The 13,867-nt window shown below is 50.7% G+C and overlaps 1 protein-coding gene across 1 annotated transcript; it reads right to left on the reverse strand.

Annotated features, from left to right (window-relative positions):
* Nucleotides 1-7: 7 nt before the first annotated feature.
* LOC115831495 (arachidonate 15-lipoxygenase B-like) lies at nt 8-8,836 on the reverse strand (the record flags this gene model as incomplete). The annotated part of the gene is given in 9 exon segments (XM_030799797.1): nt 8-280; nt 2,901-3,038; nt 3,140-3,375; nt 3,378-3,525; nt 4,594-4,745; nt 5,267-5,390; nt 6,876-6,940; nt 7,605-7,705; nt 8,763-8,836. Coding segments are annotated over 9 exon segments (1,311 nt in total), but the record flags the coding sequence as incomplete, so codon positions are not given.
* Nucleotides 8,837-13,867: the final 5,031 nt, after the last annotated feature.

Raw genomic sequence — 13,867 nt, forward strand, 5'->3', positions numbered from 1 at the left:
CGGCAAGTTACTGGGGCGCTGGCGGCAAGGCTGGCGCCGCGGGGTGCGGGTGCAGTCTGTGCGCGCCATGCGCTCTCACCGCGATTCCGTTCTCTGCGGCCGCGGGCCCCAGGTAGGAGTAGGGCAGCGCCAGGCCCCGGCTCCATTCCAGGACGTCCGCCGAGATCTGGGCCAGGTGGCTCTGGAAGGCGGCGATGCTCCGCCGCGGGGCCTTCTCGGTGAAGTGCTCCTCTGGGTAGGTGTCCAGGAAGGGAGAAGGAAAGGCTGGGACCTTGGCCGGCTGCATTTTCAGCCCACAACGATTCTGTTCCATCTAAAGTCTCCCTACCAGGGGACTTAGTCCACCCAAGCCCAGCCCACGTAGGGGTCCCGGACCACTCCAGACCCATCCAACTTGAAACATAAAACACCCGCGCACCTAGACAAAAGACTGCGGGCCACAAGAAACCCAGACCACCCCAAGCCCGGCTCACTCTGAAGCCCAGACCACTCTAAGCTCCACCTACTAGGAATCCACAACACCCTAAACCACACCCACCAGCAACCTAGTGGCTGCAAGCCCTGCCACCTACGAGCCCAGCCTGCTAAGTGCACCCTCCTAGTAGCTATTGTCCCCAGGATCCCTTCCTCAATGTTCCCACTCTCTAGAAGCTGAAACCCCAGCCATCTTGCTTATGGTGTCCTTGGTTTCACTGCTGACCCCCCACAGGAGCAGCAGGGTGTGGCGTGTGGCATTGACCTCAGGGAGTGAGGCTGCTAGTTCTGTCTGGCCCTTGGCGGTGGGCAGGGCAAGCCACAGGATGATAGGAATATTGGGGATCCAGGGACTGAATTCAGACCGACCCCCGCAAACTCAGTACAGAGCTTCCAGTGCTGCTAGGGCTGCTCCTCCCGCGACCCTGCTTGTCCCCCAGGTCTGGCACTGGCTCACCTGGCCGCTGTTGATGGCAGCATGTTGGGCTGAGCAGGTGAAGATGATCATTGTGAAACACGAGATGAGCCCAGCACAGTGGCCCAGGGTGGCGGGGACCCCTAGATGGGAGTAGGGTAGAGAGAACAGAGCTGAGACCCAAGAGGCTGCTGCCCTGGGGCACTGGACACCACCTCTGAGAGCACTTGGCTTGGAAAACCCTCCTGGAAGATCTCCCTGACCCAGGCCTGGAGCTCCGAGTCCCTGCTCACTGCCGTGTTGTCCGGGTAGTAGATGTTAACAATATTGGTCCCAAAGCTGGGGGGTCGGGAATACATGGTGACTAATACTCAGGAGCCAACACTGCACAGGGGTGTGGGTTGGAAGGGGCCACTGAGACCTGCTGCCCACAAAGGAGGAAACTGAGGCCAGGGAAGGAAAACGGCCAACCACAGAGTGAACTGCAGAGCTGAGATCAAACCGGGAGGCTGTGGTCTTCACCGTGGCATGCAAACAGAGGCCTGAGGGCCATGACTGATCTGCAGATGTGTTTTGATCAGCTGGCAAGGTTTTTCCGTTTGTTTTTTAAGTTGAATCACTTGCCAACATTTAAATATTAGAAGATGTCTGGTTTCTGCTGAAAAATCAGAAGATCTGGTCACAGTGATAGCTGGGTCGCCATTGTCCCCGTCAGACAAACATGAGTTTCCCACTGGCCATGGTCCCTGCCCACTCTTCTTCCTTAGCTTTTCTCTGCTCACTGGTCCTGCAGGCATTTGGATTCCAGACCACAGGGAAGGATGAGACACCAGGTCCATCTGCGTTAGGACCGGCTGATTGGGTTCATTTCATCCACTGGTTTCCAAAGGGCCCTCCATCCCCAGCCATAGTAGGATGTGCAGACCCCCTGCTGAGGAAGGAGCTCCTGCTGCAGATGTTCATATAGGGGGAGTCCCTGAGGACTCCAAGGGGGAGGTGGGACATGAGTTGGGCTTGAAGCAGGGGCAGAATTTGAATTGGGAGAGAGGGAGAAATTAGGGTGTCTTGTCTCCCTAGGCCCAGTGTGTGCTGAGGTGGAAGAATGGAAGTAGGGGCAGATTTCAGAGGGGCTGAGCTGCAGGGAATGCAGCATTGCATGTGGCGAGCCACTGGGCACCACTCGAGGCTAATGGCAGCGGCGCCGCCATCGATCTCAGTGCTGGAGGGAGGCCATTATGCAGGCTGCTGGTGGGAGCTGGGAACCTGCAGGAAGACAGATGTTAAGAGGATCTGGCCATTGGGGTGGAGGCCACAGCTATACCCCAAGGCAGTCTCCTATGAGGAAGATTTCGATGGAAAAACCTGGAGACACAGTGACTTTATCTATGGGGTGAATAATAATCTTTTTTTTTTTTTTTTTTGAGACGGAGTTTTGCTCTTGTTGCCGGGCTGGAGTGCAACGGCACGATCTTGCTCACTGCAACCTCTGCCTCCTGGGTTCAAGTGATTCTCCTGCTTCAGCCTCCCCAGTAGCTGGGATTTATAGGCGCCCGCCACTACACCCAGCTAACTTTTGTATTTTTAGTAGAGGCGGGGTTTTGCCACGTAGGCCAGGCTGGTCTCGAACTCCTGACTTCAAGTGATCCGTCCACCTCGGCCTCCCAAAGTGCTGGGATTACAGGCGTGAGCCGCCACACCCAGCATAATAATCTTAATAGCTAATCTCAGAGAGCACTTTCTGTGCACTGGGGTTTGTTCTTAGGGTTTTGGATTGAATAAGAATAATAAGCTATACCATAGGTGCTCTTATTACCCTCATTGTCAGATGAGGAAACAGGCACAGAGAGGTTAAATAACTTCCCAACACAGCTGGGAAGGATCAAGAGTAAGCAGGAAGGGCTTGGAGACAGCAGTGTGTTTGAGCAGGAGGTTGGGGGAAGGTTGAATAAACCAACAGGGGTATAGCCGAGGGTGAGAGGGTTGCAGCCCTCAGGCCCCAGGGGAGTGTCACCTCTCTATGGCTGCCCAGATCTGGAGTGTAGTAGTGGGCGAGGTCCTGGACCTTGAAGTCAGCCAGCTGGAGGGACAGGTAGAGGGTGTGGTAGGTGGCAGCTGCCAGCCCTTTGGTGATCAGCTCCAGGCTGCCCACCTGTCCCAACAACGTTGATTGCAATGAGCAGAGAGCTCACTCCTGCCGCTAGCAGGGGCTCCGGACCACATCTCAGGCCTCCCCTGGCCCTCTGTGCTCACCCCAAGATCCCAGGCCTCCAGGGCCTTGACCTGCTGGATGAGCTTTCCTGGTACAAAGAGCCCAGTGCGGGCTGGATGTTGATGTGGAAGGTACAGAAGAAAGGGGAAGCCGGAGTCAGAGGTCAGATCAGGCAGCCCCGGGTCTCCCACAGCTGTGGGCACTGAGAGGAGGGTTCCTCCCTGCCTTGAAAATGGGTGGCTCGTGGGCAGCTGCCGCAGCATGGACAAAGCAAAAGCTCCACCACAAAGTGGATTCGAAGTAGATGAGTGACCGTCTTGTGCACCAGGAACTTTGAGTGTCACACCCAGGTCTTGGCCAGGAACCAGTCTTCAGCTGGGTCACTGGGCAGGAAGATGGGGCTGTCTAGGCTGGGTGTCTGAGTGAGCTGGAGTGGGGGCACAGGAGAGGGCAAGCATTGGGCAGAAACTGGGGAAGGGCAGCCCATCACCACGTCCATGGGGCCAGAATAAGGGAGACCACCCCTCATATTGTCTTATGCCCAGTTTCTGCCTCCAAAGAAAGAAGAAGTAAAAACTAAGGCAGAAATGAAATCCACAGGCAGACAGCCTGGCACCACACCCTGGGCCTGGTAGTTAAAGATCAACCCCTGACCTAATCAGTTATGTTATCTATAGATTCTAGACATTGTACAGAAAAGCACTGTGAAAATCCCTGTCCTGTTCTGTTCTAATTGCCGGTGCATGCAGCCCCCAGTCACGTACCCGCTGCTTGCTCAATCGATCACGATCCTCTCAAGCGGACCCCCTTAGAGTTGTGAGCCCTTAAGAGAGACAGGAATTGCTCACTCGAGGAGCTCGGTTTTTGAGATGTGAGTCTTGCCGATGGTCCTGGCTGAATAAAGCCCTTCCTTCTTTAACTTGATGTCTGAGGGGTTTTGTCTGCGGCTCATCCTGCTACAAAATCACATGACTTTTGACCAGCTGTGTGACCTTGGGAAAGTTAATTAACCTCTCTGTGGTTCAGGTTCCTCATTAGTAAGACAAGGTTGATGAGAATAATCTCCTTGAGAGGTGAAGTGACCCAAGGCACCATGTTGGCCGACTTCCCTGTACCAGTCCAGTCATCCAGAGCCCCAGTTTTGTGGGGCAGACTGGAAGGATGGGAAGGGAGGGTGTGGACACCTCCCGAAGGGGTTATGTTTTTAACTATTAGGAACACGGTTGAACTGCCAAAGGTGCGTGACTCAGTAGAATCGATTCTGACACCCTGTCAAAGGGCAATTTGTTCTCTTGAGTATCATAACCTTTCTATCAAGATGGAAATCAAAGAGGACAAAACAGAAAGACAAACTTGAGAGGGGCTGAGGAGGATTGGAGAGGTGCTGTCACCAGGCACAGTGGCATTGGGAGGAGGCAACCTTTCAGTCATCCCGAGGATGTAATAGGCTTCCCCCACCCCACCCACCAGTCCCCCAAGGCCCTGCCTGGCTGACCAGAATGGCAAGGGGTAGCAAGGGCCCATTGCCTTTGGGACGCTGGTGCAGCAGGATCAGGGGTGCAGTCATGAACTAGGGCATCCCATGGATGATGCTGAGGTAGAGGCCTGAGAGGATGGCATGGTCCACCAGGTACAGAGAGCCCCTTTAGGGGAGTAGTGGAGGAGGAGGAGGGCTGAGCAGGCTTGGGTGAGGAAAGGGGAGTTATTATGAACCTGGAAGTATTTCACTTAAAGGAACTTCATTCTCTGGAGCCAGTGGGGTGTTCCAACTCAGAGCCACTTTCTGGTTCCTTCCAAAGAAAGAAGCACCTCCCCTCTTCCCCCACCCAAGTATTGAAGGTGACTCTGCTGTGGCCAGGCCCAAGCATCAACGAGAGACAGAGAAGTGCGCCCCGCTGGAGGTCAGCAAGAAATCCACCCTCCTGGGGTCGCAGCACACCCCACCCCAGTAGCCCAGAGAGGGGAGAGCAGCAGCTCTGGGGGGCACTCAGATCAGCTGCAGAGCATCCTCGGAAACCATGGCAACCAACGCATCACTATGGTTTCTGTGCTGGGAGGGCCTGCCAATGCATGGCACCTGGCAAAGTAGCGGGAGCGAGCACATTCCTCACTCGGCCCTGCCCCTCAGCCCTCACCATCTCAGAACAATGCCCCTCCCTCCACTGGCGCCTGCTCAGCCTGCAGACTGGTTCCAGGGTCCAGCGCGGGGACCATCATGGCATCGGTGACCAGGAAATTCTTTGGGAGGCAGTGACAGTGGTGGATCAGGATGGAGTTGAGGTCATTCAGAAACTGGGAGGTGAAGGAGGCGAAAAAGGTGTCCTCATCCTCCTTCTAGTCTCAAATGCATACTCTGCAGAGGGTGGGTGTGGGGAGGGTCACCCTGGTCCTCTGCCTGCAGCATGGCCACCACTGTCAGACCCATCTCCAACTTCCCAGCATAGCCACTTCCTGATGCTGACGGAAGCTGGGCTGGGCTTCCGTCCTCCCTACCACAACGGGTTGGATGACTTTACTTTTCCAAGTGGTTTTCTTAGAAAACAAAGGATTGCAGGTTTGGTTTCTGCCTGAGGAGTCATCTGAACTCCCTTGGCCCCACCCATTTTGGGGGAAGCCTAACACGCTCTGTGTTGTGCACTAAGGCCTCACCTAGGATGAGTTGAATTTGAGAAAACTGGAATACTAAAGAATGCTAGGCCCCAGCACGGCCCATCCTTCCAGGCTTCCGCTCCACAGAGGCCCTTTCGATTCCCTGCCAAAACTCACCAGTCCCAAGTCCCATTCTCCTGCTACTCTGCCACAAGGCAGTGTGGATGATTTGTTAAACCAGAGTGATCATTTAATAAGAGGTTGCACTGCTTTGGGGCATGGCACTGGTGCTAGGGTTTCTGAACCAAGAGTTTGACCTGTATAGTTTAAATGCATCGTGCACCCAGGGGGGACAAGGAATTGGAGAGTGAGTACAACTGAATCTCCCGGCTTGGTTTATTTGTTATTTATTTATTTATTTATTTGAGATGGAGTTTTGCTCTTTCGCCCAGGCTGGAGTACAGTGGCACAATCTCGGCTCACTACAACCTCCGCCTCCAGGGTTCAAGCAATTATCCTGCCTCAGCCTCCTAAATAGCTGAGATTACAGGTGCCTGCCACCATGCCTGGCTAATTTTTGTATTTTTAGTAGAGACGGGGGTTTCACCATGTTGGTCAGGCTGGTCTCGAACTCCTGACCTCAGGTGATCCACCTGCCTCGACCTCCCAAGCTTGGTTTTTCTCTCTTTCTCTTTCTGTCTCTCTCTCTTTCTTTGAGACACAGTTTCTCTCTGTTGCCCAGGCTGGAATGCAGTTGCGCGATCTCTACTCACTGCAAGCTCTGCCTCCCAGGTTCACGCCATTCTCCTGCCTCAGCCTCCCAAGTAGCTGGGACTACAGGTGCCCACCACAACCCTGGCTAATTTTGTTTTTCTATTTTTAGTAGAGATGGGGTTTCACTGTGTTAGCCAGGATGGTCTCCATCTCCTGACCTCGTGATGGAGGTCAGGGCCCTGCCTGGCCCGTCTGGGCCTTCCAAAGTGCTGGATTACAGGCGGGAGCCACCACGCCCCACCCAAGCTTGATTTATTTTCCAGTCTGCATGCCTAGGTCCCCAAGCAAGTAGGCACAATTTCAGAAGGAAAAAGTCTTTCTGCTTCAGCCTTTTTTTTTCCCTTAAATTGCTGAGGATATTCAAGGGACAGGCCCAGTGTTGGGGACAGTTTGAAGAAGTAGGTATGAAGGCACGTGTAGATCAGTACACAGACCCCAGTCCCCTGACTGAATTTCAGCTGCCTCAGCAGCTTGGCTTCCTGTGGGACCGAAGTCGTGGGCATCCAGAGAGGGCAGAAAAGGAGCATTGGTGTTTGCCTTGGCAAAGAAGCAAAGTTGTTAGAACTTACTTTGGCTATTCTTTTGAAAGCCCTGATAGGTAAGAATGGCTGGGTGAACATGGGCAATCACCCCATGATAAGAGAAGACGTGTTGGGTGGGGCATCCTCCCAGGGTCCTTCAGCCCTGACCTTCTTCCCACACAGAAGTCACCGCTGGGCTGGACGCGGTGGCTCACGCCTGTAATCCCAACACTTTGGGAGGCTGAGGTGGGTGGATCAGGAGGTCAGCAGTTCGAGACCAGCCTGACCAACATGGTGAAACCCTGTCTCTCCTGAAAATACAAAAATTAGCCAGGCGTGGTGGTGGGTGCCTGTAGTCCCAGCTACTCAGGAGGCTGAGGTAGGAGAATCGCTTGAACCCAGGAGGCGGAGGTTGCAGGGAGCAGAGCACAATGGCAGGACGTGCACATTCTCAGGGCAGAAATGAACTTCTTAAAAGGACAGGTGGGAACTGGTGGCAGCACAGAACAAGTTCTGTGATTTCCAGAATGTTCTAATTTTGGCTTTCTTGTTCTCAGTCCCACAAGGTGGCCACCGAGGACCCTCTGGCCCTGCCGCAGCCACCTTGCCCTTCCTCCCTCACCCTGCAGACCTGACACCTTGGTGTGGAGAAGATGAAGGTACGCTGATCCCTTTTCCAGAGCCCTGGCTGTCCAGCAGTCCTGCAGCTTCAGGGCAATGTTCCTGCAGAAACAAAGACAGAATGGCACGGGTTGCAGAGGGGATCCAAGTGCAGAGAGGGAGATCTTAGCCCCCAGCCTCTCTCCTCCTCTCCCCAGACCTGGGGTGGGAGCATCTCTGAACCAGAGTGTTGGCCAGCCCCTGGCCTCTGCGTCTGCTTTGCCTCTTCCCCCAGGGATGGAGAAGCTCTGCCCACTCCACCTTCCCCCCAAGGCAGATCCTGCTTCAGTACCTGCTTCATCACCTGAGGTCGTCCCCATCCTTTCACTGAGCCCCAACTCAACAGCTCAGGCCAGAGGGGGCCAAAGAGTAAAGTCGGTGGGAAGAGGAAAGAAGCCATAGCCACACGCACCCCCCCAATACTGGGCCACAGTGTTCTGCCCCCAACCTCTCTGCTTCACAGGCCTGTTCTCTTTCCACCAGCTTCTCCCTCTTCCACTCACTGATCCACTCAACTTCCCCACGTAATCCTCTTGTCGGAGCCGGTGCTCCCCTCTCCCCCACTTATCTTCCACCCGCCCCTCCCTGAGTATGGTTCCTCCCAACCATCCCACCTCCTCCTTCCCGTGCCCCTCATATCACCTTTTCTGCCTTCCTCCTCCCCATGTGTCCACACCAGCCCCCCTCCCCTGACCCATGACCACCTGGCCTCCCTGGCTCCCTCCATGCCTCTCCTGCAGCCCTGGCCCAGCCCTGACCCTGCCTGCCCCCTCCAGCCACTGGTAGCGGGGGAGCGAAGGGGGTCCCCAGCGGCCTCAGCTGGACCCAGCGGCACACCTGGGAATCTGGGCTGGACCTACTGGGTGAGGCAGCGCCGCGGGGCGGGAGGGGGAGGGGGCACACCCGGGAGGGGGAGGGGGAGGGGAGGAGGGGGTGGGAGGGGAGGTGGGGGGAGGGGGAGGGGAGGTGGGGGAGGGGAGGGGAGGTGGGGGGAGGGGGAGGGGGAGGGGAGGTGGGGGAGGGGAGGTGGGAGGGGGAGGGGAGGGGATGGCAGGCAGAGAGGGGAGACAGGGAGGGGAGGGGAGGCTGGGGGAGGGGAGGCTGTTGGGGGGCAGGGGACGCCTCGTGTAAGCACAGCAGCAGCACCTGGCCCGAGTCCTCAGGGAGCGTCACCTGGAGGTCTTCCTGGGGGGGGCGGGGGAGTGGGCAGAGGGAGAAGGCATAATAAACAGTGGCTTATTACCTTTTGTTCCCCAGGACGCTTCGCCTTTCCACACTCTCATTCCGGAGGTCGCCGTAAGCAACTTCCACAATTCTGGATGTTCCAGACCCATGACTGGACTAATTATTTTTGGTCGTGGGGGAGCAGTACCCTTATCTTCCCACTTTAATGGGTACATTGATTCAATTCTTCTACCTAAAGTGGGGGGATTATATGGATCATTTCTATATTCAATCATAAAGGAGTCCTCAGCGCACCCAGCGTTTTGTCCGGTGCAATTTCTAGCAAAAGATTCCTTAGGAGCCCAGTCTATAATGACCCCATGAGAATCATTTTGCAAAACTACCACATTATCTGCCACACAAACCTCCCAAGTAAGAATTTCTCATTTTTCTGACCATTCTGGATTCCTTTCAGGGCAAGCCAATCCCTTAGGCTTGTAATTTTGGACTTTTATATTTGACTGGTAATAACTATCCCCATAAGTTTTTACAGTCCTGATGGGTTGAAAAGACATTCCGCTCACTACATGATAACTAGGTTGAGAACGATTATGAGGAGGTACGTAGACCATCCAACTTTGTATTTGTAATGGCAAACATCCAGGAGCAATTCCTAAACAAACTGGAGGGTATTTATACCTAATTGTCACATTCATTAACATGCCCTCCTCCTCAGGATATGCAGGACAGCGATCATCGGTCAGGCATCCAGATACTATCATTTGTATAAACTTCAATAGGGGAGTCCATCCAAGTGACAGGTCTAATCAAAGGAGGAAATGGAACATAAGCTCAGTAGGTAAAATTTTGCTTAGCTGAAACAGCAGAGAGACTTACCGCGTGGTGATTACCATCAAGACAGCCAAGATCATATTACCCGGTGTAATCGCTAGTTATTTCTCCTTTAGGCTGTCCTCTGCCAATTGAGTCAGCTTCTTTATCTGTCCCCATGGCAGTGGTGTAGCCTGGCGAGTCTTCTCCGTCTTCTGTTTTTTCTCTGAGGCGCTCAGCTTCGCCATTTTCCTCAGCTCCCGAAAAGACAGGTCGAAGGGACCGTTCTTCTTTCTCTTTTGATTCTTTCCTTTCTTCTGTCCGGTCGGTGTAGGGTTCATTGTAGAATTTTAAATGTCTATTGGGTATCCAAATGAGTGTTTGATTGTCTCCACAAGCAAAACCCCTCCCCCAAGTAATAATTTTTCTTAATTCCCAAGTTTTGGTTCTGGTATCCTTCCACCAGACCATTTTTCCTTTCTGTGTCACACCCATGACTGCAAAACAAGATAATAAATGTCGTTTTACATGAGCTGTGCTTTCTCCAGTTTGGCATGTAGCCCAGATAAACCGAGAAAAAGTATCAACAGTAACACGTACGAAAGAAAGTTTTCTGAATGATGGGACATGAATCATGTCCACTTGCCACACTGCATTTGGTTGAAGCCCCCTAGGGTTAACTTCAGGTTTTTGGGTGGGTAGCTGTAGCACCTGGCACTGAGGATGTTGCACTATATTTTTAGCTTGTTTCCAGGTCAATTAATATTTATTTTTTTAATCCAGCAGCATTTACATGAGTTAGGGAATGGAAGTTTTGAGCTTCTGTTCGCGTCTGTGTGAAGAGACCACCAAACAGGCTTTGTGTGAGTAACAAGGCTGTTTAGTTCACCTGGGTGCAGGCGGGCTGAGTCCCAAAAGAGAGTCAGTGAAGGGAGACAGGTGTGGGGCCATTTTATAGGATTTGGGTAGGTAGTGGAAAATTACAGTCAAAGGGGGTTGTTCTCTGGCGGGCAGGGGCGGGGGTCACAAGGTGCTCAGTGGGGGAGCTTCTGAGCCAGGAGAAGGAATTTCACAAGGTAGTGTCATCAGTTAAGGCAGGAACCAGCCATTTTCACTTCTTTTGTGATTCTTCAGTTGCTTCAGGGCATCTGGATGTATACGTGCAGGTCACAGGGGATATGATGGCTTAGCTTGGGCTCAGAGGCTGGACACTGTTAGAACAGACGTCACTAATAAATTTGCTTGATTATTTAATTGGGTTAAAGGTCCTGGTAAGTTTGTGTGAGGCTGAATATGTATAATATAAAAGGGAAAATTTTCAGCCCTAACTGCTTGTTGAAGTGAACTAAACAAGGAATCTAACTGATCATCAGAAATATGTTTTACTAAAGCTGTTTTTACCATTTTGGCAGCTTGAACTACGTAAGCAGAGTCAGAGATTATATTAACAGGTTGATTAAAATCTTCCAATACAGATATAACTGCTTGTAGCTCAGCTCTTTGTGCAGAATGAAACTGAGTTTGAATAATCTTTTCTTCTGGTCCTGTGTAAGCTGCTTTTCCATTTTGAGAGCCATCAGTAAAGATAGTTACAGCTGCCTCCAAAGGAATGGAACTAGTTATTTGGGGTAAAATTCAGGTAGTCAATTTTTAGGAACTGAAACATTTTAGTTTTAGGATAATGATTATCTATATTGCCAACAAAATCAGCCAGATTTGACTGCCATTCTGACGAATTAATAAAGGTTTGTCACACCTGTGCTTTGTTTAAAGGAACTACATTTTTATCTAGATCGGTGCCAGCGAGTCTGACTATTCTCAATTGTACTTGGCCTATAAGAATAGCTATTTGATCTAAATAAATTGAGAAAGTTCTACTTGTACTGTGAGGTAAAAAGGACCATTTAACTAAGTCAACATTTTGAACAATCACTCCTATAGGAGAATGGAGAGTAGGGAACACCAAGAGCTGTAATGAAACACTAGGATCTCTTCTACTGACTTGAGCACTTTGAATTTCTTCCTCAAGCATTTGTAACTCTTCAGCTGCAGCAGGCATCAGAGTTCTTTTGCTACGTAAATTTGGATCCCCTCTCAGCAAAGCAAACAGGTTAGACATTGCATAGGTGGGAATTCCTAAAGTAGGTCTTATCCAATTAATGTCCCCTAATAATTTTTGGAAATCATTTAAGATTTTTAAGGACTCTTTACAAATTTCCACCTTTTTAGGCTTTACTGTTTTCTCCTCTACCCTCATTCCCAGGTAATGATAGGGTGTAGTATGGATTTCATCTGGTGCTATAGCGAGACCTGTAAGTCCCACCACTTCTTGTAACATAGCAAAACACTCGATCCGTCTGTCCCTTCTTGCAGCAGCACATAAAATGTCATCAACATAATGAATAATATACAATCAGGAAACTGATCCCTGACAAGCTGAATAACCTTTCCAACAAAAGTTTGACTATTTAACATTCCTTGGGGTAAAACTTTCCATCGATATCTCGTAGCTGGTTCCTTGTTATTTATGGCAGGTATTGTAAATGCAAATTTCTCAAAATCCTGAGGATCCAAAGGAATAGTGAAAAAAAAAAATCTTTTAGATCAATTATTACCATCAGCCATTCTTCTGGGATCATGGCCGGAGATGGCAACCCTGGTTGGAGAGCTCCCATCGGTTGAATGGCTGCGTTAACCGCTCGTAAGTCGGTCAACATGCGCCATCTACCGGATTTTTTCTGAATTACAAAAACTGGGGCGTTCCATGGTGAAAAAGATGGTTCAAGATGTCCTTTGTCTAATTGTTCTTTTGCCAATGAATGTAATGCCTCCAGTTTTTGTTGAGGAAGCGGCCACTGATCAACCTAAACAGGTTTTGGAATTTTCCATTTTAATGGAGTGGGCTTTGGAGGCTCAACAGTGGCCGCACCTAAGAAGGATATCCAATTCCTTTTCGGTCAAATTTAACTGAGACCTCAATCGGCTGAGTTATTCTGTTCTCATTTTTTCCTAATCCTTTCCCAGGAATATACCCCATTTTGGTCATTATTCTTTGGCTCTCAGGACTGTAAATTGCAGAGGGAATGGTGATTTCTGTACCCCATTGCTGTAACAAATCTCTCCCCTACAAATTAATGGGAATGAAAGTAATCATAGGTTGAATGGCGCCTTCCTGCCCATCTGGTCTTAAACGATGTAAAATTGTACCACTTTGATAGACTTCAGATGCTTTGCCTACTCCAATCAAGCCCGTAGAAGCCTTTTGTCAGGGCCACGCTTTTGGCCACTGATTTAGAGCTATAATCGAAATATTAGCACCTGTCTACCAGTCCTTCAAACTGTTTCCCCTGAATCATTATTGTGCACACAGGTCTGTTTTTAGAAACTTGATTTACTCAATAGGCTGCTTTTCCTTCACTGTCAGTACTGCCAAAACCACCTTATCTTTTTACTGTACTTTTTTCTACTTTTACATAAGGTAATAACAACAGCTGAGCAACTCTATCTCCTGGGTTTGCACTCCAAGGAATACTGGAATAACCAATTGAATTTCTCCCACAAAATCTGAATCAATCAGCCCAGTATGAATCTGAACTCCTTTTAAGTTTAGACTAGATGTTCCTAAAACAAGTCCAACTGTCCCATCAGGTAAAGGGCCAAATACTCCAGTGGGCACTTTTTGAGGGGATTTCCCTGGAAGCAGAGAGACAGCTTTTGTGCAACATAAATCTAAGGCTGTACTCCCTGCTGTAGCTGGTGCCAATTGTGTTACCGTGGTGGTTGGGCAAGAGACAATGTTGGTGGTTGGACTAGAGGCAATGACTGACTGAGGGACAAACTGCTGGAGTGGGAATGCCCCCGTTTGGAGCTTGGCCTGAGGCTGGCCCCTCTTCCTGTTTCCCAACTGCGGTTGTAACGGTTGGCCATTTTTATCAAATTTGGAGTGACACTGATTAGCCCAATGTTTACCCCTTCTGGCACCTGGGACATAAGCCAGGTGGTTCTTTTGTTTGATTACATCTTGCTTGTTTGTTTGATTTGTTCTTACATTCCTTTTTCGTGTGTCCAAATTGCCCACAATTGTAACAATTGCCTGAAAAGTTTTTAATTGGACCTCCCACTTTTAACTCTGTCATGGCTTGAGCCATTATCATAGCCTTATGCATGATTCCACCAATTCCATTACATGTCCTGATATATTCATTAATCACATCAACTCCCACCAGAATC

The sequence above is a fragment of the Nomascus leucogenys genome, chromosome 19 (genome assembly GCF_006542625.1).
Source record: "Nomascus leucogenys isolate Asia chromosome 19, Asia_NLE_v1, whole genome shotgun sequence".
Lineage (NCBI taxonomy): Eukaryota > Metazoa > Chordata > Mammalia > Primates > Hylobatidae > Nomascus > Nomascus leucogenys.